This window comes from Chaetodon trifascialis, chromosome 23, assembly GCF_039877785.1.
Source record: "Chaetodon trifascialis isolate fChaTrf1 chromosome 23, fChaTrf1.hap1, whole genome shotgun sequence".
NCBI lineage: Eukaryota > Metazoa > Chordata > Actinopteri > Chaetodontiformes > Chaetodontidae > Chaetodon > Chaetodon trifascialis.
In genome coordinates this window covers 3,508,857-3,534,790 of record NC_092078.1, presented here as the reverse complement: position 1 = coordinate 3,534,790, position 25,934 = coordinate 3,508,857, and the positions used below count along the sequence as shown (strand labels likewise).

At 46.6% G+C, this 25,934-nt stretch overlaps 1 protein-coding gene across 1 annotated transcript in view; it reads right to left on the bottom strand.

The window, feature by feature from the left end:
* Window positions 1-25,934, bottom strand: part of col4a6 (collagen, type IV, alpha 6) — a 103,569-nt gene that overhangs the window by 29,217 nt on the left and 48,418 nt on the right. The window contains exon 4 of the mRNA XM_070992693.1: window positions 13,782-13,859. Within this exon, the coding sequence (XP_070848794.1) occupies window positions 13,782-13,859 (78 nt within the window). The remainder of the gene's footprint in view (window positions 1-13,781; window positions 13,860-25,934) is intronic.

The window sequence follows — 25,934 nt, the reverse complement described above, 5'->3', positions numbered from 1 at the left end:
CACACAACACTCTCCTGCAGGTTAGCTTAGCGCCTCCCAATGACAATGGCTCAGAAATGCTCGTGCACATAAAACCACAAAGAGTCGCTTCTACACTTCTGTTTTTATTCACGTTAAACAAACTAGACACACAACATGTTAATTACTGAGATTTAGATGTGCTCTAAAAGCCATGCTAGCCGTTTCCCTCTGTTTCTAGTCTTCATGCTAAGCTAAGCTAACCATCCGCAGGTATCTCAGACTGCAGCGGTGCCACTGAGACACGGCTCCTGCACCTTTTCTGAACTTGGCTTCTCAGGGGACACTGATCCCGGATCAGCCCTGACCACACGGTGCGTCTGGCTGCGGCTCTGCCTCCAGCCCACGTGGCCTCGGGGCAGGCAGGTACGCGTAATGACAGGGCTGTGCCAGGTAAAGGCAGCCTGCCGGAGCTGTCTGGCTCGCGCTCACACCTGGTTTCACCCGGGGAAAATATGCGAGGGTCCCACTTTCTCTCACGCCTCGCCTGCCCTGCGCCTCCGTCACTCTTTCTTTTCCAAGCTCGCCTTTAGTTTGACTTCAAGCATCTTTTTTGTTGATTCTTTGTGTTTCCCTTCGACTAACCTGCCTTCACCAGCTCATTTATGCCCATCGAGGTGTGAGTCCTCCTGCAGCCTGCTCACTTCTGTCTGTGTTTAAGCAACAGTCAGGCAGACTTCAGAGGGTTGTGGGGTCATCTCGTTAAAAGGCTCCCACATCTTTCTAGTATCTATTTTCCAGGTCGCAGGAGTCACTTTCAAAGACTCGGCTGAGCACTTTGTCTGGTGTTGCGTAAAAGGTGAGAGGTGACGTCTGGTTCAGGTGAAAAGGTGGTTGGGTCTCGGCGTCCTGCAGGCACTGAATGATGCTTTTGTTGTTCTTGCCAGGCTCTAATCATGACCCTGGACATACAGGGACTTTTTCGTGAAAAGCTATTAAATGCAAGAAACAGCGACTACGATCTAATCTTCAGAGTCTCTTTCATGGTCAGCTGGAAGCGAGTGCGTTTGAGCGTCTGAGGGAGGAAGTGAGGTGAGTTTCTGAAGGTTTAAAGCGCCTCTGTTTATTCCCTAACATGGCATGGAATTAAAAAATGCAGGAGAAGATCACAGAGGAAGAGTGTGGAGAGATAAAAGGGAAGGGATGAAAGGGAGTAAGAAAGGGGAAAAACCAATAAAGACGAAAAGGAAAGCTTAAATCACGTCAGGTACTGCTGGACCATGAGGCTGCTCTGATAGTGACCACAAGGGGGCGACCTACCACTCCACACAGGTCAGGTACCTCCACCGGCCTCTGGACACGGAAACTCAAGCATGCAAGCAACTCACGTGCATAAGCAAACACATCCTGGTGCATTTTTAGCTTTAAGTTACTCGACTTTGTGCAGACATTCATGTGAAATCCGACAAAAAGCATCACTTTTTATATCAAATCAACGCCTTTTTTTAATCGTAACTTCTGCATAATCTGTCTTAATCCTTAAAGCAGAAGTCATATTTTCTGGCCACTAGGAGGCGGAGTGACTCTAAAACAAGCTGACATATCGTCATCCTCAACGTCATTATAGCTTAAGTGTTAGCAAACTGTAGCATTGCACGGCATTAGCATTAATCTGTCTGACAACCTGATGAACAGAAGCTCAATATTCACTTTCCTTTAATCTCCATTTTGGTCTCCACTGACTCCTGAAGGAAATTTCTGTTTCTAAAGAAGCTAAAATTCGACTGTCTCTTCCAGCTGGTTGCTAAATTTGCCCCGCATGTTCTTCTGACCCTAAATATTTACTGTTGCTCCCACTTTAAAGTTATTATTATTATTATTCCACATGGCTCACATCTGGTTTGCACACATTATGCAAATAATGTACTTTGCTTTTTATACACATGCAGACAAATTTTATCAGAGATCAGTCTACCCCCCTGCCAGCATCTCCCCGAGTCCCGCCCCCCATTTCCAGTTGGCATCCCTGTCTGTTTTCATGCCAGGCCGTCGGGTCTCCGCCCGGCTCTTCCAGACCTTCCATCCTCATCACCTTCCAGCAGACTGGTCAGTTTGTAGGCCCAAATCCCCTCCAGCACAAAGGGCACAATGGAGCCTATTCTGGGCCGCTAAGCTCTCTGGACTTACTGCTCCCATCGGGCCTACCTCACTTCCTGATAGAGGAGAGTGCTTGGACAGACAGATTCTAGCCGCCATGCGTGTGAGAAAACCAGTGTGTGCGTGTCGTCCGCCGACGCACGCGCACGCAAACACGAACACACACCCTCGGGCGCATTGTTTTGAGCACCGAGTGTGCTAGGGGGAAGATTTTAGCTGTCACACCGCATGCTCACTGGGGGACTTTGATGGGAGCAGCGCGGAGCGGGGGGGCGGTCTGCAAAGGCCGGGTCTTTGGGTGCAGGTTTAATCGGCGGGGGCAGTCTGATAACCCAGTTACAGTTTGAGCCACATGCAAACACACACATGACTCGGCAGGACCTCAAACGCAGAGCGATGGCTACAAAAGGTGTTCAAAGAGCATCACTTTGATGCTGCTGGAGATGAAACAAGTGAAAACACTAACGAGAAAGTCGGCGGCTCCCACAGCAGAGAAAGAGGGAAATGCTCTCTAGATGGGAATGTTTAGGTTGCGTCGTCTTTTTTTCCCTCCTGTCCCCTCCAGCGATCAGGCGGCGAACCCAAACACCTTCGTTTATCTCAGACATGTTTGTCCTGCGCTGGATGAGTGATGGCACAACCAAAGACAGGGCGCAGAGAGACTGATAGCCTCAGCATACGGGCATTTAAGGTGGAATTTCTCAGATACTTGGAGAGTACAAACTGCTGGGCGCTAAAGATAAACTCACACCTGTTTTTCTTTATGTGGAAATTCTTCATTTTGGCAGCAGAAAATCTGATGCTAACCTCTAACGAACCACCTTTGTCTTCACTTTTTCTGATGTTCAGGTCGTTTCCTACACTACAAGACACACTGTTAATTAATAAGATGTAGTTAGTTTCGTTCAATCAATCAATAAATGTGAGTGAAAACCTCCAGTAGCAATCAAAGCTGAGGTTTGGGGGCTAAAAAAATCCTCAAGCGATGCTTCTTCAGCTGGTTTGACATGAGCGCTTTAGCATTTAGCATCACTGATCAGTTCATCAACAGACACGCAGCGTGTGCTTTCTCATCCAATCATCATTAAAGGCAAATCGATTAGAGGAGCGACGATGACGACGTTCCCACCCAGCAGCCTTCATCTGCCTTCTCGCTCCCTCACACTGATTCCCACCCCTCCTCTGCACGCTGTCTGTTTGTGGTGATGGCCGCCATTAAACAAACAAGCTGTTCTCTCTCTTCATCCAGGTGCTTTCCCCTCCAATAAAAAGCCCATTAGCGGCTGGCGAGCCCCGCTGTCCCACGGTGATGATGTCATAAATCGGCGGTGTTTTCTCAGCTGTCGGACAGGAAGCGAGCTTCAGCACCGAGGAGGACGCTCGAGGGGCCTTTGTGCTTTGCTGTCTTTTCATTTGTCTTTTCGTTATTTTAATGCAGAAAATAATGAGCCTTGACAAGAGAAACGTGGCGTGTTTTTCCCATGAAAAGGTGCTCAGGACGAGCCGCCAGGAGAGCCGTAAATATAATTTTTACTCCACTTTAGCTAAGTGGTGTAATTGGGGCTGAAGCGAAAAATTAGCCTGAGGTGACGACAACCTGTGAGCGCAAACAGCAGATGTAATTGGCATGTATGGCTCGCTTAAACCTTTAAGGCCTTTAAAGACCAGAGCACGGATGTGACTGTGGAGGTAACGCACATATAAATGTTTGGTGACGGCTTTAAAATCAATTACTGCGCTCAATTATGAGTTGTTTGGCTCCCTGGGGGGATTACACTGAGGCACGCGGTGATGAACGTGGAAGAGAGAAGATTCACGTCCAAATACTTCATCAAAATGCTGCAACGTCACTAAAGCGCTGCTGTGAGTGCTGCAGTTAAATTACGGATGGAAACGGTTCAGTTATTGTTTGTCAGGAATCAGCTGGAGTTTGAGCTCCAGACAGTTCAGGGAGGTTAGAGCAGCAGAGGAGGTGGCAGATGGACGAAGAGCTTTAGTCTGTGACGATCAGCTCAGGCTGCTGATCAGCCTCCACCTACGAACATCTGGGTCGATCCCTCGCTCACAAACACAGCCAAACAAAAACGACCCGGCGAGCGAGCCTCAGCGTCACCTCTCTGATTATGGCAGGGGAAGACGGACAAAAAGAAGCCGAGTGTGCGAGGACGAGCTCCGTCCAGCTGTGTTTGCTTAGGTTGGGACGGGGGGTCCTGCAGAGCTCGTTAACGCTCCGCTAATGTGCATATTTTCTGTATCAGTGTGTGTCGGCGTCAGCAGCGTGGGACTCTTCTCCTCCACTTATCTGCTCGCTCTGCTCCTTCAAAACAAGAGTCCAGAGATACAGGGGAGGCTTTTTTCCCCTCACAGGCAGCTGTACTGTCTCCTGATACCATCTGACGCCCACCCAACCTGCAGGGGAGGCCCCTGCGACGCTATACTGAGGGCCCACATCAAAGCATCAGTCACATCCTCCTATATTCACTTTTAACTGTGCTTATTTTGTTTATTTTTAGGTAAACCTGCTCATATACGAGTTTGTGTAGATTAACATTTGATTAATGCCACGCACACACACGCACACACACACACAGCTGCTCATCCTAAAGTATTTTTGTCCTGTTAAAAGCTGATGAGCATCTACATGTTTAACAGGCCGTCACTGAGTTGATGCTTCAGTAACGAGGAGGGCAGGACTCTGCGGCGGAGAAAAAAATGCATTAAATGATAGTTTAGATTTGTCTTAACTTGGTGTGTGTGTGTGTGTGTGTGTGTGTGTGTGTGTGTGTGTGTGCGTGCGTGCGTGCATGTGTGTGTGTGGAGAAGTGGAAATATCATAAATAACTGTGCCAACATCATCGCATCAAATCACAAGAGCCTATAAAATCAGTAATAACCAGTTCTGTACATTCCTGCCCTTTGTGCAAGTGTGTGTGTGTGTGTGTGTGTGTGTGCAAGTGTGTGTGTGTGTGTGTGTGTGTGTGTGTGTGTGTGTGTGTGTGTGTGTGTGTGTGTGTAAGACATTAGATTCCCCAGAAGGTGTTTAATTCCTGCTCTGTGCACACAAGACAGGAATTTTTCCACTTCATTTAGAAAACGATGACATGAGCAACAACGTCACCGTAACGCCTAAAACCACACAGAAACTTAACTTATTACTGCTTTTCTGCACGATTCTGCAAATCTTTGAGGCGAAAGTACCTCAAAACTTCATATTCTGATGTTTCAGTGCAAACTATGATGATAACTATGCGTAAATGAGGCCACTTAATGCAAATCTTGCATCATGTATGTGGAAGTGACCGCACTTTATGAAAGAAAAGAAGAAAAAATCTTAACTTAAGTTAAGGTCTGCTTAGCGGCCTTTTCTGTAGCTTTCAATTTCATTCCTGTCACGTCAGTCTTCCTCAGCTGTCGCTGGGATGAAGGGCCGTCAGTCCAGATGAGTTTTATCAATAACAAACCTGCACGCTTCATTTCAGCCTGCAGTAATTCAAAGCGACAGTCACTCCATGACACTTCTGAAGTTAGAGTTCCTCCAGCGGCCATGTGGGGGCAGTAGTGTGCTCTACAGCTCTGTGATACAGACCTTCATCATGAGCTTCTTCTTCATCTTTGACACTAAACAGGAAAAACCTGAGTGGCTCTTCTATTCTTCTTCTGTGCTTTTCTGCCTTTGTCGCTTTACTTTTGAATGTGTTCATAAAATAAATAAAGTTACAGGATTCAAACAAGTGTGTGCAAGAGGCTAAAGGTGAAGAAGAGAGTGTCTAAAAGCAGCTTGAAGACTATTCAGCGCACACACACACACACACACACACAGACACACACACACACACACACGGACATACACACACGGACACACACAACTCGGCCTGTTTATCTCTGATGCCTCTGACCCTCTGGTCTATCCTTTGTGTTGGCTGTGACCTTTGACCTTTCCTAGACTAAACTCTGTGTCTGGTGAGTGGATGAGAGGGCTGTGAGTGTCAGGTGTGTGTGTGTGTGTGTGTGTGAGTGTGTGTGTGTGTGTGTGTGTGTGTGTGACAGAGAGAGATCAAAGCTAAACCGCATCCCTCCATCATTTCAGACCAGACTGAAAGACGAGGAAGTGAGTTTTTGTTTGTTGAGACATTTTGGACAAAGAGGAGGCAAAATAGCTGCTCTGCCGCCATTTTATACATGTGAGAGTGTGTGTGTGTGTATACGTGTGTGTATACGTGTGTGTGTGTGTGTGTGTGTGTGTGCTTAAAGACGGAGCCTAAACAAAGACCACCACCACTTTTAGACTCCTGCCTCAAAAGGAGGGAGAGCCTGATAAAATGCCATGCAGGGGCCCAGGAGTGTGTGATAAGACTGTCCTGCACGCACACACACACACACACACACACACACACACACACACACACACACACACACACATACACACACACACACACACAAAAGTAACCACACATGTATCCCCTAAAATACACTTGCGAGCGCTCACTCAGCGAAACCCGGACAAGCTTCATAATCACAAACACAACACATTAGAGAACGCATGGAGAGAGAGAGGGAGAGAGGGGGGAGAGGGAGGGAGGGAGAGAGAGAGAGGGAGAGAGGGGGGAGAGGGAGGGAGGGAGAGAGAGAGAGGGAGAGAGGGGGGAGAGAGACAGAGAGAGAGGAGAGAGAGGAGAGAGGGGAGAGAGAGAGAGAGAGAGAGGGAGGGAGAGAGAGAGGGAGGGAGAGAGAGAGGGAGAGGGAGGGAGAGAAAGAGAGGGAGAGGGAGAGAGGGAGAGAGAGAGAGGGAGGGGGAAGAGGATAGAGAGAGGGAGGAGAAGAGGAGAGAGGAGTAGAGAGAGAGGGGGAGAGGGAGAGAGGGAGGGTGAGAGAGAGAATGAGAGAGAGGGAGGAGAGAGGAGAGAGGTTGGAGATATATTGAAAGATAAGGAAAAGACAGAAGAGACAAAAAGCGAGAGATCAAAGCCATCATTCATGCTTGTCTTGGGGTCAGACTGATTATCTGTGTGCAATCTGAGCCTGTGTGTGTGCGTGTGTGTGTGTGTGCATGTGCATGTGTGTGTGTGTGTGTGTGTGTGTGTGTGTGTTTTACAAAACATATATGGTCTTCTGTATGATTATGAGCCTCAGCTGTCTCCTATCTGTCTTTAGCTGCTCTGTTGGGATGCGGGACAGGTGGAAGAAGAAGAAGAAGAAGAAGAAGAAGAAGAAGAAGAAGAAGAAGATGATGATGATGGAAGAGAAGAAGAACGAGAGGAAGAAGAAGATGATGAAAGAGAAGAAGATGAAGCTGTTTTCCATGTTGCTCCTCACACACACATTTAACCCTTCTCACATGAATACATGACACAAACTTAAATGTCATGTTTCCATCATGTCCTCTCATTTAATGACGTCATCTCTCTTCTTCTGCAGTATTAATTGTCGTCCGACGTGAGAACTGGCGCCACCTGTCGCCAGTTAAATTAAGATTTGTGATGGCTTGGCAGGAAACGCAGAGACTTTCTCACTCTGTCACTTCAGGAAATAAAACATTTTGTCCTTCTCTTCTGTCCTTTCTCCTCACGTCCCTCATCCACACTGTCCACTCCTGCTCTCCTTCGGTCAGTCCTCTCGGCCTGTCTCTCTCTCGTCTGCTTTGACATAAAAGGATCTCTGCCGACCTGTCTTCCTCCCTCTTTTTTCCCTCTACCTGCTTCAGGATTACAGTAAAGGAATTCAGGGATGGAGAGACGCGGTCTTTCATCGAGAGGCCCAGCGGAGGGGGCTTCATCCCTCCTTTTCTTATCTTCCCATCCCACCGAGACACACATCCACTATCACTTTACCCTCATGGTGTTTTAACTGGACGACGGCTGCTCTCTCTCTCTCTCTCTCTCTCTCTCTCTCTCTCTCTCTATTCATCCTTTATTCCTGCTCTCCTTTGTTGTCTGGGAGCCTTCCACCCCTCAACCAATCACAGAGGCCGATAACCTGATCACGCCTCAGTTGTGTTGAACGTCAGGGGTCCGAACTGTCAGCTTGGTGGACTTTAACTCATGCACTGATGTTAGAAGCCCCCTGATTGGCCGAGTCCTCTCTGTCTCCGTGCTTCTGATTGACACAGCAGGAGGTCTGACAAAATGTAAATCACATCCTTCCTGACCCCCTTTGCTACTTGAAAAGCTCAACACACACACATGCAGCATCCTGCCCTTTGACCCCCGGGGTTTACCCAATGGGAGCGGATGTTGTTGGACCTAATGGGTCCAATATGGCAGAGATATTAAAGCCAGGGGGCTAAAACCTGAACACAAGCCTTTAAACACTCGCGTCTGTGTTTGCTCGGGACTTTAAGTAAAACCAAAGCCCTTCAGGCGATTAATAAGAAAAAGCAACACGCAGCGTCTGGATCGCGTCTCCGCTGTGTTTGCGTTGGGGTCGGACGCCGTGTCACCCGGGGGTCTCAGCACCGGATTTAAGAGGCAGATCAATGTCTATCTATCGACACCGCGATTAAAACCTCCTTCATCCTCTTTAAAGTGCGCAAAGTTGACAAGAGGCGCGTTTGTTCCTCCCATCATTACCGGATGTTTGTTTTCATGCCGCGTTTATTGGCTGGAGGAAACATGCACAGTTCATATCTTTAAGTCCTGACATGTCAGCCCTCCTCCTCCTCCTCCTCCTCCTCCTCCTCCTCCTCTGTCAGTAATAACAATGTTCCAGTGTGAGCTGTGCCCTCCAGACCTGTTGGTGTGCCAGCGCATGCCGAAGCATCTGTACAGGCCGCACTGACAATGGAAATCTGGAGATTCTGCTTGTTTGCTTGTTAAGGTTCGAGGCTTTTTCCAAGCCTCCATTTGTTTGTGTCAAACTGCACATTGATTGAATCTAAAATGAGCAATGAGAACGAAAAAATATGGGAAATATTGTCATTGGCTCCATGATCAGATGAGATACGATACATTAAATATGAAGCTACAGCCAGCAGCTGGCTAGCTTGTCTTAGCTTAGCTTAGCATTTTGGAAATGGAGAGAAGCAGCATAGATTGTACAGATTTAATGAAATGTTAAACATTAATAATGAGCTTTAGATGTAGATTTTAGGCAGATTTTGGCACCTTTAGACGGAGCCAGGCTAGCTGTTTCCCCCTGTTTCCAGTCTTTATGCTAAGCTAAGCTAATGGGCTGCTGGCATCAGCGAGTATTTCCAAAAATGCAAAACATTTAACTTGAATTTGTTGTTTAATAACCTAAAAACTAACTCATTAAATGTGAATTGTGCACATTATAAATGAGGTTTATGTTGCATTCAGATCAGTTTCTTCTTCAGTGAAACATCTGTGCAGAGACACAGTGTCTTTCTGCAGCACATACTTTCTGTGGCTATCAATGCCTCTGATTGATTTCTTTAAGAGGTGAACTCTGGATAATCCCTATCGTTTGCACAGAACGTTCCCCCCTCAGGGATCAACCCAATCCCACCTGACAACGTTTACACTCCGTCAGTCACACGCCGTCAAGCCTCAGCTGTGTCTGATTCATCTCATTACTCGTTTTGTTATTTCTTCAGCAAAAGGTGCCAAAGTTTCTTGCAGCCACGGCTCCTGCGCGATATACACAACAAACACAATTTAATCCCACGCGCTCTTTGATGATGAACATCCTCTGAAGTCACATCGGAGACACCGAGACGAGCGATTGACTCCGGTCCAAAGCAAACACAGCGAGAGACAATGGCAGCAGAATATTCTGCGCACTGAAGGAACGTCTGCTCTGATAGCTCCATATCTTTTATCTCAGGGGTTAAGGAGTTGCGCTGATGCCATAATATGGGGTCTGTATGTGTGTAGACGGTAAATTATACGTTAGAGCAGTCTTTAAGGGAACAAAGCTGCAGATGCATGACGGCCGAACTTTCACTGACTCCGAAATGGAAGGAAAAATGTTCAAAAACGATCTAAATTATCTTTATCGGGGATCATGGACCCTAATGTCAGACGTAAAAGTGCTAAATCTCAGCAGTTGGTTGATTAGTTCATCGGTTTCCTCTTCTATAGCACAAAGCAGCGTCTCCTTTTGATCCCTTGTCACAGCTTTCATCCACTAAAGAGGGATTTTCCCTCTAAACATCTCGTTTTAGAGGTAAAATTATCCCTAAACTTCACAAAAAAGCAAAGATGAGAGTAAAAGGGATTCAGCAGGATCCGCCAAGTTAAATTTAAGACGTTTTTAAACCACAAAGGACGCAATGTGACACCTGCTCCACAATCGTACCGTCCAAAATATAAAACCAGGAGGGCCATAAACAATATTTCTATATATAACAATAATTCCTAATGATATGATCAATTGAATGAATGATACCTGAAACCTGACAGGAAATGGACCTGTGGTTGAGTAAAGTCCATAATGTCTCGGGTGAAACTGTTGATTGACAGAAACAAGTTGACATCTTCTAAATTATGGACATTTGCTGCTTTTCTCTGTTTTACACCAAACTCCATTTAAACTTTAGGGTTTTAAGACTGCTGGTCGCGCATCACTTTTAGCTCTGGGAGCTTTTTCCTCCCTATTTTCTGACATCTTTCAGACAAAATGATGCGTCGATTAATCAAAGAGATGACCGGCAGATTAATAGATCGTAATCTGCAGGATGAACGATAATCGATCCATGTAGGGAAATCCTTTCAAAACTAGCTGTGATTCATTTCTACATGACACTGAAGCACTTTGAGCACCACCATAAGGAACAATAGAAACGTATTATTCTGATTATTACATTTGAATGACGGATCTTACTGCCCAGCAGAGTGTTTGCATCTGTCTCTGCGACACGCCTGTAGTCATGAAGGAAAGCCGTCCAGGATCAAGCCCAGACAAACACACAGCAAAAACTACTTTCTACCTGTGAGACTCAGGGCTGTTAACAGCTATGATCGAGAACACACCTCCCTGACCTGTAGGTATAAAAGTAAAACTGAAAAGAGACAAATAAGCACCTTAGCGCTTAAACGTTTCCAAGCAATAACAGGTAAAGAAGGCCATGCAGCCGCGGCAGCTGTGTCATTTAGGCCTCGCAGAAGGCCTGTACAGAGGTAGGTGGTATTACCTGAGCTGTATCATTTAGCGACAGGTACCTGGGTGTAATGTGGAGGTCGTCACTGTGTTATTTACCCAAACTGGTGTACACTAGGCAGGCAGTAAGTGTAGGCTTCTGTGTCAGACAGTAATTGTTGTTTGGATACAGGCTGAAAGAGACCGAGCTACACCGCGGAGCTTACAGTTAGTCTGGTTTTAGCCTGAGGTGACACACACACACAGTCCTCCTGAAGATGTGTGTCAAGACGAGCGGCGTTGGTCAGCTGCGGAGACGTTCCTCCGAGGACAAAAAGCGCACTTCCTGTTTCATTTCAGGCGAAGGTGACGGGTGTAAAGCCCACCTTTGGGCTAACAATGAGCACATTTAAGGGTGTCATTTCCACTGGTGACGGGGCGAACACGACTTTTCCAAATCCAGTTCATTTCAGTAAAAACACTGTTCTGTACGGCTGCGTCTAACACTTCATTTAAGGCCGTCTACCATCTATATATGTATTTATTTAGAATACTGGCTGCAAAGAAGGCCCACAGCAGGTTTAACCTCCACCAATCAGAGGATCAGGCAGCCAGCATCCAGAGAGGAAATTACACACTGAGATGAAATTATTAATACAGTCCACCTTTAATTCTTATACTTTTAGCACTCAACAGAAATATTAAGCTGAGTGGGCAGCAGTGGCTGCCAGAGAGACATTTCCTGCCCTGGGTTTCGTCTCTCAGGCCACTCAAGTCATGTTTCTGCATTAATGTGATGTTTATCATTTCGGTTGGTGTCAGCTGCGTCTCCAGCTCTTTCTGTCCGCTTATTTACAGCCTCCCACCTCTGACCTGATGATGCGGAAACATTTACAGAGGCTTGTGAACAAGCAGGAATTTCTCTGAAGGCAGCAGCTTTACATTGACGCATATAACAGACACAAACACGTCCTCTTAACTGTCACTTTGGGTCATAAATCAGAGCGTGGAGCCGCTCCGCTCGACGCCGCTGAAGCTAACACAGCTGACAGGTGGAGGCCATGTATACGTATCTGTATATACTGAGATAAGAGCGCTTCATGATACATTGCAAACAGTGGTGGAATGCAACTTGAACCTAAGTATTTGCATTTTATGCGACTTTATACTTCTACTCCACTGCATCTCAGAGGCAAATGTACTTTTTACTCAGTGAAAACCTTGTATCTCCACCTTTTCTGATACACTAAAGGATGAAGTGTTCCTTTACGTCTTGAGAAACTTCTCCTCCTTCTTCAGCTCAATAAACTCTTTAAAAGGCCTCTCGGATCAGCTGAAAATGCATCGTCACAGAGCGGAAAACAGCCTGTTTTCTGAGTTTTTTGGAGATATGTGGTTCTTACAGGACAGCCATGCTGCAAACGTGATGATCTTATAAAAAATGATGCATTGCTGTGGTTTGAAGCAGCCAGCAGGATGTAAAGGAGTTCAAATGAGCTGAAACATGTGCAGCAGTGATACTAATCAGGATTATTAGGGAACATTTTACTGCTACATGAGTACTTTTACTATCATACTTAGATACTTTTGCCTAAATGAGGTTTTGTACTTGTGGTTTTCCAGCGTGGTTAAATCAAGGATGTGAATACTTCTGATGAATGTGCATTCATTCATTCATCGATGAGCGAATCAGCTCACGCTCTGTCAACACTTGTTTAGATATCGCTGCTAACAGACACAGTTGATGTTAATTTCATGGTAGCAATGACAAGAAAATGAGTTCCTCGCCTAAAGACACTGCTTTGTTTTTGTGGGCGTCGATTGGTCGCCTGGAGAAATCCCGCCGTGGTCTATAAGGACTGTCGAAACACGTATAACACAGAGTGACTTTGGGATCATGTATGTGGGTATGAAATATGTGCAGCTGATGGAAGGAGGCAGTAATTAAAATGAGGGCTGCGAGGTCACCGTTCCTCCACAGAGTGAAGGTAATTTACTCGTTCCCACAAATTAAACTCCCAAAACTGTCGTTTCAATTGGAGCCTGAAGCGAAATAAACGTGCTTCTCATAAACTCAGCAGGGTTTTCGGCTTATGGCTTATGTTGTTGCCAAATATCAAAATTATCTCTGTTTATTCTGCGAACCCCACAGACATCTTAGTTTGCAGATTAGCTGATCACAGCTAATCTGCTGTAATGAAGGGTGAAAATATGAAGACGGCAGATTAAAACTGGCTTTTTTATGCTGATTTATTTAGATTTAAAAGATCTAAATCTAAGTCTGTGTAACATCTCAATGCTCCAGGGAAATGTCTCTGCTTTTATAATACAACAGAACATCACAGTGTAACTAAAAACAGCATTTCTGCAGATGAATTATTACTTTTATGACAAACTTGTGCTCAGAATTGCCCTGAAATGATGTGAAGGGACCAACTCTGCACCTGAAAACGTTAAAGTGTCGTCATTCCTTAAGGAAAATGCACCGTTTCTCCACGTCTTTGTGGAACGGGAGCTCGTTTGGACAAACGGGTCGTTAGTTTTCTGGATTCTGCTGAATGAAACCGTGCAAACGATGACGTGCTCGTTTTGAGCTGCTGGTAACACAGAGGTGGATTTTACTGACTCACCCTGCTGCCTTTCTCCGGGTTGCACCTGCATCCTCCGCTGCAGTCCAGGCCTGCACACGGCTCGTCGAACTTGGTGCCCTGTGGACGCAAAGAGAGGCGGAGATTAAAGACGGTCCTTTAAATGCAACAGCAGTGAGCGACTGTATGCGCCTGAAGTACGGCTGCAAAAGCTCAAGAGTCTGCTCAAACTCCTGCACAAACAAAAGCAAAAACCCAAACATAAAGACAGAAAACAGGGCAGCAGAGCGCAGAGACGCCCCCGTGAGTCACGGGGTTGTGAAGACTCCTGATGGCTGCATCAGGGAGAAGTTGGCAGATTTACAGCAGTTCAAAAGAGGCAAAGGGGTTTAAGGTGGATTTAGGAAAGGATCAGATCCAGTCCGAGCTGAAACTGGGTGTTGATTGAGAGAGCGCACGGCGTTTTAAAAGGAGATCTAATTATGCATCAAAGATAACAAGTACGATCACGTTCTTCGGGTTGTAAACAAGGTTTTGCGCTGTGCCGGCGTCGTGTTTACAGCCTTCACGCGTCCCTCTCTGGGCCTTTCTCCTCCTGCGTGTCATCGTTCACCTCCAGCTCTTCTTCTTCGCTTGTTGATTAGTTACAGAGACCAAGCGGCTTTAACTACAACCAGACTCAAAGTGATGCCGGCAGCAGCCCCGAGGAGACCCTTCAAGAGTCCACGAGAGGCCTCTCATGACTTTGTGGGACGTTTGTTTTCCAAGCCGGGGCAGCCAGGGGTCATCTTTGGCGAGGAAAAAGCAGTTTGCATGAAAAAACTTTGTTAAAATCTCCATTTTTCACCCCTCAAACAGGCCGTCTGGTGCAAACAGACCTCAGCATCTCCACGCAGCATTTGTGGCTCATAAAGAGCTACAGATTAACCTTTAAGTGCCCGGGCCGGCATTCCTGAGATATCTAGCAAACATCATGCAGTGCTTTCAGAGGTTATAAGCTTTTATAAGCTGACGTATGAGTGGCATAAGCTCATATACAGCAGGCTCTTAAAACGCCGTCTATTCACGTGTTGGGTTTCTGGCTGGGAGGCGATGGACCACACGGTGAGCGCAGAGTATCGCATCTGTGTGTCTCTGCGTCCTAAACACTGAGTGTGAATCTAAATATTGGACAGATAGTTAATGATCAGCTCCTGGGAGCGAATGTCTGATATGAGTTTGTGGTTTGGGGGTCTCCTTGGGGTCAAACTCAAAGGTCAGGGCCGGCATTTCAACGTGATTAGTGGATGAAAGGGAGCTGGCGGGGTGGGGAGACGTGGAGGAGACGGGGACGGGAGGGGAGGAGGGACACGAGGGTGTTGACGGGGGTGTGATGGAGGTTCAGAGGACGGGGTGTGTATTAGTTCATATGACCACAGTGTGTGAGCGTTCAAATCCACAATGATGGAGGTCAAGGACCCTCCAGGACCCCTGTAAGCACCGTCAGCCGGGTCCAGTCTAATATCAGAGGAGCCTGGGAAAGAGTGGAGTCTGTGACACGTTCAGATCAATCACAGATTATTGACTCCACGGGGACATACTGGAGGACACATCCAGCAGAGACAGAGCAGCTTTAATTCTTATTTTCTGGCCTCGTGGTGAACATAAGCCCAATAATCTCTCCTTTTAGCTCTCCTGTTGGTCCTCACCACCTCCTGAGGGACAGATCAGGCTGTTTGCTGGTTGCTAACTTTGTCTACATCAGGAAAACAAGAGGCGTGAAGCTTGTTTTACGTTCACATACAGAACTCAAAAAGGAAGGAAGGAGGGAAGAACGATGCTGAAAGAGGAGGAGAGGCGGAGGATTACTGCTGCCAACCACTACTGCGACTACTACGACTGCCACCTGCCAAGACAACAGAGTCAGTGACAACCAGAAAAGCTGCAGACAAAAAACGTGGCGCAGGAGGAGGAGGAGGAGGAGGAGGAGGAAGCAGAGGAAAACACACAACAAGGAGAAAACGAGCTTGGCCCAGAGAGGAGAGAGAGAGAAGGAGGGGAAAGGTCAATGGCGCCGGTCCTGCTTTCTTCCCTCTGATCTCCTCAACTCCTCTAATCACAATGACAGAAGGAGGGCAAGAGAGGGAGAACGTGAGCAGGGAAACGGTGAAATTTGGGCTAATGGAGGGAGAAAGGCTGGAAGAGCGGTAAAAGACACTGAGGGAGGCCAGAAAGAGAGAAAGTTTTGACAAAGACGCCAAAGGAGAAGAAGTGGCTAAAAATAGAAGCAAAACACGTGATGTGGAACATTAACGGCACTCAAATTCAGCCAAAAAAAGAACGAGAAAGGAGAGAGATCAGGAAAAACCAGCAGAGAAGAAGACGAGAAGGACGGCCTCTCATGTTTCCCCTGTTACTCTGACTGTTATCCTCCCTTTGTCGAGGCATGAATACTTCCTCAGGTATTATCCAATCAGAGCGCGCCGCTGCAGATTGTTATTGGCCCTGAGATCCATGGCTCTGGGACATAATCCAGCCTCTACCTGAGCAGGGCGGAGATGTCCACACCCAGGGTTAAAAGTGAGTGGAGGATGATGTGGGCAAACAGACGCTAAGCCAGCGCCCGAGGGACGTGTGATGTGGTGTCCAACACGGGCGGAGGACGAAAACATGGCCGCATGCACGCAATGAGGAGCCGCGAGAGGTAAACACAAACACATGGAGCAGGACACGTGAGCGCATTTGGACGCGTAGACGCAGGAAACGCTGCATGAGGACGCACAGTGTGTTTCTATACTTGCGAGGACGCTCTTTCACGAATCACAAATGTCATCACGTCCTCACAAAGACGTGAGTACAAGAGTGCGCACACACATACACACACACACGCGCGCACACACACACACACACACACACACACACACACACACACACTCAGGGCTACATTCTCCCATAGACAACAAAGACTTGAGGACAATGAGCTGGTTAACAATATGAGGACTATTTGATCATCTCATCATTTTACACCCACTGACACAGAACCTGTGTGTGTGTGTGTGTGTGTGTGTGTGTGTGTGTGTGTGTGTGTGTGTTAGTCACATCGTGGGAACAGAAATTGTCCCGAGAGCGTAAATCATGAATTTTAAGGTGATGACATCTGAGCCAAAATGATGTCAAAAAAGCAAAAAAGTGCAAAAATGTGAGACAACAGGGTCCATTTAGCAGCTCTTCTGTAGCTCTTGACCACGTCACACAGTCTTCCTCAGCAGTTGTAAACAGACAGTCCATATGCTGAGGAAGACCACCAGTTCAGCCAAGCAACCGTGAGACTTCCCAACCGTCTAATCAGTGGCAATGCTGATATCAACCAACAAGTCAAACAAGTCCTAATAATCTAATTACGAAACAGAGAGAGAAAGACTCCTAAAAACATGGAAAATCCACAATAATTACTAGATATTTAACTCAAAAATGCTCTCAGCCCTCCACCTAAAGGCAGTCGGTGCGACCAACTACCAATGAATGAGTCCTCCAGGATCCCAGGAAGCAAAGGAACATGCTCAGTTTGAGACTCAATACAATTAACCAATGAAAATACACCAAAGTGACGCCTCTAGCTTCAAATCAACAAGCTGAACGATTCTCCAACGACTCCGGAGTCGCCTCCTGTAGTCCAGCCAATGGTCCTGTCACCTGCAGGCAACTGAGAGCAGAGGGGTTTGATGGAGGGTCCATGGAGAAAAGGGGGTGGAGGTGGAGACTGATCCGACCCTGTAGACCAGGTGAACTATGAATTCGAGACCTTCTGGCTTGTTCGGGCTGCACGGGAAGCGCCGTTGACGATCAGGATTAAGTTAAAGGAATGTAAAGATGCTGCAGGATTCGACATGCACCTGTAAAGGTTATAGCACTGCAAACAAAAAGCACCTTGCTCGTAATTTGCATCATTAACTGACATAACGTGATAGAACAGGCACATTCCCGATGGAGCGCCCGAATTCAACAGCGTGCTCATTCTTTCTCCCGCTCTGTCATCCCAGCATTACCCAGCTATGTGTCCCTGAGCTCCGCCTAATGTTCCCCGATCAATCTTGGCTGTTTGCTCATACTTTACTGTCCAAACACTTTCATGAGCGGACGTCTAACTGGAGTTTTAAAAGCCATCTGTAATGCCTGTCTGCTTAAACCTCCTGCTCTTCACACACGTGAGATTGGCAGCTCATGGGCGACGGCCGACGTCTGGGCTTGCCTGTTCATTCCTATGGGTTCTGCTGATGTTATCCGGATAAAGGTTCAGTCTAGGGTTACCTGGAGTGCGATATACATTTTCTGAGGTACGACAGAGCGTGACGTGACAGGACGGACGGTTTGTTTTTTCGGAGACAAAGCATTGCATGCGTCGTGTGTTACAGAATTCCTCACGTCTAACATGATGGTGGTTTGCTTCAAGGTCAAACAAGCAGACTTTCACTGTGCGTTAGCAGGCTGCAGCGACGGCATTACGGAGTTAAAGAAGTAAAACAGGTACGCATTTGGCCTTTTCTATCTCTAGTATCTTATTGATGTTGAAGATACAGTTGTACATTTTGGGAAATATACTTAAAACCCCGTCTGACCTGAAAGCTTCAGGAACTACTGGACCAGGAAATTAAACTCAGGATCTAATCCAGGAAGTGAAAGCCCCTGAAGCACAGGCAAATTAGACCAAAGACAGATTAAAAAAACAATAATGGACACCTGGAAATGTCCTTCAGGAGATATATTTAGCCCTGGTTCCTCAAGCTGGAAAGCAGGTGACGTTCTTGAGTTCCTCAGAGGGTTCTTGCAGTCATACTATGTACTTACTTGTGGTTAGCTTAGCTTAGCAAAGACACAAAAGAGGGGAAACAGCTAGCCTGGCTGCGTCCAAAAAGCTAAAAAACTGACTTTTACACACAGGAAGTGATGAAGTGTCTGATTTGCCTCCTCAAACTGACCCTTCCCGCTGTGCGGGAATCTGTTAAATCCACAGCCTGTCAATCAGCATGTCATCACATGGTAACAACCAATGGGAGCGCAGAGTTCACTCCAGCAGCCGTCAGTCAAAGTGTCATCGCACAAAACAAACCAATGAGCGGCTTGATTACTCGAAGGAGAAGCCGCTGTCAGTTTTCGGGATCTTGACCCCTGAAGACCCTCTTTGCGTTTCACCTGAGCCTGAACCTGACGTTGAGGAATGACTTCAAGGGAGGAGAAGAAGGCGAAGGGGCGGTTGTGACTGCTTATGCAAATAAAGAGAGGCAAAGGTCAGGAAAGAAAATGTGGAGATAAGACGAGGAAGAGCCGCTGTCCTCTCTCTGTGTCCTCCTCTTAGCGCACATTATTTTGTCTTCGCTTCGTCCTTCTCTTTTTTCCACTTCACCCTTTTCCTCCTCTCTCTCCATCAAATCCTCCCTCTCTCTTCCTCCCCTCCCCATCATGTCCCTCCTCTCCCTCGTCTTCCTCTCTGGTCCATCTGTGACCCTGACATCCACCACAGGAGGCTCGCCAGCTGTGTTTGGGCTCCAGCGTTCCTCGTTTACTTCTGTTTATTCCACGCTGTGTGTGTGTGTGTGCGTGTGTGTGAGTGTGTGTGTGTGTGAGCTGTATGGACTGTATGAGCACACTTTGTGTACTTGTACACAGGCTCACATGCATTTCTGTGTGTGTGTCCCCTGGACGAGGCCACCCAGCTGGAGGCAGGTCATCTATAACGTGGCCAGACAGCGGAAATTTGTGAGGCTGAAATGGAGCCGAAGCGGACGTCGCACACGGCCAGCTGACATGGCCGACGGCTGCGAACGCCAATGAACCGCCTGTGATTGCAGACACGATGCATTTACGCCAGGAGAGCGGCTTTTCAGAAAAGTAGTTCATGTTTATGTTCACTTTTTGAAACAGTTTCAAAAAGAATAAGATGAAAAACTCATTAAAAACAGTGTTAATGGTACCTGAGAGTTTAATGTTCTTCTTGAGTACTTTTTAACATTTCGCAGTAAGTTTTTGCATCTTTTTCAATGTTTTCCATGCATTTCTGTATGCTATCAAAATAAATTAGCAGACTTTTGAGACTTAAAGCGTCACATTTAACATCAAATCTGTGTTTATCTGTGTCACAGGCACATTACTGTCATGAGGTCACGCAGCATTACAACACAACTGTAGCTGAAATTTGTTAAAAACATCTGCAAAGTAGATTCCAGAGTCTCAAATCTGAGTCTGAAAGATCAAAAAATACATTTAAAAAATACAAAACTCTACCACATGTTTAGGAAAAAGGTCAGTATTAAGATAAAGCACACATGATTTGTTGCTTAGGGGTTAAAAATGTACAAAAACACTGATATCCTCTAAAAGAGCAGCTGACATAAGTAGTCCTGAACTTTAAATCCAGATGCATTTTGGGACTCCATGTAAGCAGATAGTAAACAGTACCCCTTCTCCATTTCCCAATCTCTAATCCAGTTAAGACTGTGTTAATGTTGTGAAACGCTTTAATGTCACAAATCCACACGTGCTGCACAATGTGGATTTTCCTGGCAGAGTCAAAGTAAACGAAGATTTAGAGAGCTAAGCTCCTTCCAAGTGCCACATTCCCCCGACACCGAAGACACACAGACCTACAAAAACAACCAAACACAGCCAGAAAGGAACAGGTGACGCGTAGCGCGCTGGACTGTGGAGCCTCCAGTGTAAAAATACTCCGTTAAAAGCTTCTAAAATCTTCCAGAAGCAAAAGTATCAGCGTACTTCTTCTACTGCTGCAAAGATACTTCATGACAAGTACAAGTCCTGCATTGACAATCGAAGCAGAAGCGCTGTCACCAAAGAGCGAAGGCTCATTTCAGAGTGAAATGTTACTAAATATGATCACATTAGATCAACATCAGTCATGCATTACAATGTAAGCAGCATTTTTAAGGGAAGAAAATCAGCTTCGGCAACAAATGCAACAGTTTGTGGCATCGGTTCAGGCTACATCCTGGTGCCCAGAACAAGTAAACACTAACGTGAAACAAACAGATGATGCAGCGTTCGAGGTGAAGCCAAGTCTGACTAGTTTCATCCAATCACTTCATCACCTTTTAGAAGGTCATCATTTGTGCTTACCTGCACACATGCAACAACCTGTACTCCTTACTGCAGGCACACACACACACACACGCACGCACGCATGCACGCATGCACACACGCACACACAGATCCCTCTTTTCTTTCCTCTGGCTAAGGATTCTGCAGTCGTGATGGAACAGAAACGTTGCTATTAGACAGGATTAGGAGCGTACCTGCCGAGCCTTGTTGTCTCTCTCGCTCTTATTCTGTCTTGTTTTGTTCCTTCATGAACATAATTAGAGACTTAAGGGGGTAAATTTAGCAATTTTATCGTGTTTTTTCAGAACAAAATGAACCGGGGCGAGACGGGGCACGCTCGCAGAACAGGAGCTAAGTAGCATGTTTTCGCTAATGCCACTTGTACCGGTTTGTGTATCCTGGGGTTCTGTAGCTGCTAATTCACGCCTGCCCAGGTCCTTATGTGGATCACTGGAAGCGGATCATTATCAGTCAGGAGGATTGATCTGTAACATCACAATGATCTGAAACATCCGTGACACCTTGCCTCTTTTTAAGGTGCTCACATTGACTTCACAGGTCACGGCTGCTTCAGAGGCCAAACTCAGGGTGTTTTTAATGGCCAGAGCTCTGAAACAGGCACAAATCTAAAGATAAAGTAGGTTATCTGTCGAAAATGTTCAGATTGTACTCTGAAAGCCTGGAACGCTTTGGAGCATGCATGGAAAATATTTAGAGATTTATCCACATTCATCTCGTTTTGTGAGTGTTTCAGGACGAGACAGAGCTACAGTTACATTAACTTTACTGCAGATGTAAAGAGGAGCGAAAGAACCGCTGCCGCTGGGCGAACGTCTCGGTGCAGAAGCAGAAAGAGGCCGACATGTTCTCGAGTAAGAAATAATAAACAGCGCTGTGTGCTGTTGACGATACGTCTCCAAGGAGACCCAAAATTTACCCAACAGGCAAAAGAGTGCGCTCACACCTTTCCTCTTTGGTTCGGTTAAAATGAACTGTTGCGCATTTGGCCGTTTCACGCTGTCAATCAAACCCTGAGTGGGCGGGTCTCAGTCCGCTTACGTGAGGTTTGTTTGTGGAGAAGGTTTTTTTGAACTGATTTATGATGAATCCAAAGCTGAACTATGAACAACTCACCTGTTCAGGAAGTCTGATTACTGATCTGAATAATCCATGTGTGTATGGACGCAGGTGAGATATTCTCCCTGATTATCAGGTCAAAGCTCAAACGCTGCGCTAGTGTCCGACTCTGTTCACGCTCGTGTGTGAGACAGCGATCCTACGTTAATAACCCCCGACTCATTCCAGACGCCTCCTTCCCCTCCTGTCTCCACCTGCCATCGCTCATAACATGCGGTCGATTTGAGTCTAGCGATACTAAATAATCAGTTACTTCTTCGACACCAGAAGCAGGTAAGTGCTGCGTAAGCTTCTGTCAGTCGCCGACATCTGATTCCCTCACGTGGGTCCTGATGAGGCGGGATGACGACTGTCAAAACTGTCCAATTAACCAGTTTTAACGAGTCTGTGTAACTTCATGTTTAATAAGAAGTCAGAGAGAGCTGAACCAGAGCAGAACTAAAACCAGACCACTTCACCTCAGCTGTCGCCCCGACAATCGACACCGGTGTGACCTCACAAGAAGGGGCGGCTCTCTGAGGTCACATGATCTCCATCTATTTCTATTAAAGCACCAAGCTCAGGCTGCTGCTGGTATTCAGAGCCGCGGCCAAAGCGCTGGAGCGTCCGCCAGAATACGAGCTTCCGCTCGGGGTTTGGTTTCTCTCACGCCTGCCCTCCAGCCGAGGCTGTAAATCCACTCTGACTGCAGGACGCCGACGTGAAAATAGACCCAAAGCAGCAAATATAGAACTGGGCATCATTTGTAAAGCACACGCAGGGTCAACAATCACTGCAGCGGTCTGCCTGGTGTCCGAAGAAACACCTTTGTGGTAGACGCAGGGAGCAGAAAAGGCACAGATCCATTTTTAACCTCCCAAAAACCAATAAAAATCAGCATAACTCACGCATGGAGACGTGAAGACATCCCTTTTTGGCAAACACATAATTCTTTCAGTGCAACAACAAAGTTGGGATTCCCCTAGCTTGTAAAGTTTTTTTCATTGTTTCGATCAGCTCTGCCAGTGGAAATGATTAATCATCGTCTTTATAACCTGCCGTGTTGAAAGACAGAGCGAAGTCTAAATTTATCTGTGCATCCTCCAGCTTTCAGCACAGACAGACACACTTGGAACAAACCTCCTTAACTCTCAGCGTGCCAGCGGAGGCGGCCGGCTGCCCACTGGCAAGACGGGCGCGAACAACCGGCAGCAGGCAGCTTCACGCCAGCCTAATGATGTCATCCCACGACCATAAAAAGATCCCCGAGACGTTGCATGCAGCAAAAATCTGCAGTCGGCGCAGACCGAGACAAAGGAAGGGACTGAGGTCGGAGCCAAAACAAACGGCAAGCCGCTGTCCGGACAAGAGTGCAGACAAAGAAGGGGAAGAACGCCGCGTGAGCAATGGAGCAGATGAAATGTGTGTTTAGGTGTAAATCACTCATAAATTACACGGCAACAGCAGATGGGAGGGGAAGGACTGGCACAAAGAAATGGCGAGGGAAAAAAAGAGCAGTTGTCACCACAGCCTTTTTCGCCAATGTCGTGTTTTGACTTGTGAAATGAGACAATACAAAGACGGAAAAAAAGATGGTGGTTAAAGCAGAGACAAAGCTGCTCGACTTTGTTCCTGAAAGGCTGGAAAAGGACCGCAGGTTTGTGATGTGTGTGTTTATTAGCATTTAGCTTTCAGGTTGAGATAGATAGAAAAGTTTGTCGCCCCGTCTGCCCAAAAACACCAAGTATGGCAAAGACACAGTGAGGGTTAGACAAGCAAAACATCTGGATAAGGTTAGAGACGTCTGAGATGTGGATGGTGTCCCGGAGGAGGAGGGTGGGGTGGATGGACGGGTCAAACAAACATGAGACTTTCACCCTAGAGACCACGGATCATGTCCTGACACTCATTGTTGACTGTTTTAACTTATGTAACACTTAGCTTAGCAGCTAATTATGTAAGCAATGTACTTATTTTAAGCCAACAAACCGACTAGCTTTGGTGGCTAAACCTGAACAAAGCATTTCACAACGCTAACCTGGAGATTATGAAGGTGTGGCACGCCTGTCGCTGGGACCCTCAACAGTCATATTTGTCGTTTTAGGAGTTATTGTCTGTTAACTGATTCCAGGATGTGTTGGATTTGCCCACAAAGACCTTCTGAACCCAGAGACGCTGAAGGGACAGTCACAGCGGTATGAACAGAGCGGCGACGCTGCGCGTTGATGGCTGCTAAGAGGGTAAAATAAAGACAAGGATTTCCCCGACAAATGTCTCCAAGCTGCACCTCACACCTCCTCATTACGAGCAGAGTCAAACAAAGGCAGCGACTGTTCCTCTTTCCGTTATCTACATCTTTCAATTGTCTCAGGGCGCCTTGGCAGCCAACACACAGACCGCCAACGACCGCACGACTTCGCTGTGAGCAGGTGGATACGAGGTTCAGGAAACATCCCTCCTCTGTTCGAGCGTCTGGGTCTGCTTTTGTCCTGTGACTCTTCCCATTGTGCAACCTGTGCTTGTGTCACTGAGGGGATAATTACTCTGATAAATCACTTCCCCTCTCAAGTGCTGGTAGAACAAACTTTATATGCGACCACAAAATGTTTAGACAGTTTGACAAATTAGCTCGAGACGCAGACTCGTAACGTTACACCACAGGACGCTGTTTATGACGAAACAACATCAGACCACAAAGAATATTTATGATTCGATTTCTATTAGTGTAACAGAGGAGAGCCCACGAGACATACGATGCTAAAGATAACATTTACAAAACACAGACAGACTGGGGGATCCATTAGAGGAGCACGATGTTAACATTAGCTGGTGAGTATGACCAGAGCCGAGGACTATGGGAGATGAAGTGCAGAGCGGTAAATATGGAATTAACTTGTCACAGCTTCCAGAGAAGTTTCTTTTAGCTTGAAATACTCAAGCAGGCTGCACAGAGCAGTTTTTAAGGGTCAAAGATCAATGAAACAGTGCTTAAACAAAATTTTGTTTTGCTCGATGGCGACGGATGGATGGACTCAAAGGCAGAAAATAATCAAAACAATACACATACAAAAATTCCCTTTAGCCTCAGCTGTAGCCTGCTAACATGCTACTGTACACTGAGCTTAATCATATCTGCTTAACTTATCATTATGAGTGTGTTAGCATGCTGACGTTAGCATTTTAGCTCAAAGACCATCGTCACAGTGCACAGCTGCAGACTCAAAAAAGACAAAAATGGGGTAAACTAGCAGAGAGAGAACATAATGCACTCTGATATCAAAAGCCTCATAAGGTGAACTCACAGGTTTCTCAGCAAAACTGAAGATTATGAGGACTTATTGCAGGAATATGGCAGGAACAGAGTGTATTTAATATACACATCTATGTGAAATAACACAGAAAAACTCTGAGACACACTAAATACAAATGGCGGCATGTAAAGGCACACACACACACACACACACGAAGTGACAGTGCCCACCTTTGTGATACGAGCTGTGAGAATCAGCCCTCGCCCAGAGGGGGGAGGTGAATGGCGAGACGGAGGCTGATGACGGAGGAGTAAACCGATTAAAACAAGGAGTGATAGAGGGGAAGAAGCACCAGGGTGGTGTAGGAAGTACAACAGGTACAGATGGAGGCCGGAAAGAGGGAGCGATGGAGGAAAGATGGCGCCAAAACAATCTTCTGGGGAGGTGGAGGGAGGAGCGGGGGAGGCCGTGGAGGAGAGAAACACCCTGAAACAAGATCTGGTCTCACCTGTGTGATTGCTGTTTTTGTACCTCGGAGGGACGTGTGCAAAAAGGGCTGAGGAGGGGGAAATGTGTACATGTATGTGTAGAACGAGTGTGTGTGCGTGTGTGTGTGTTTTGTCTGTACGTCACAATAGGACAGCAATTACAGCTCATATATTAAAGGGCAGAAATCTGAGATACGGCTAATGTGCATCAGAGGAGCAAAGAAACTCGTCTCTGTCCTCGCCTAGAGCCC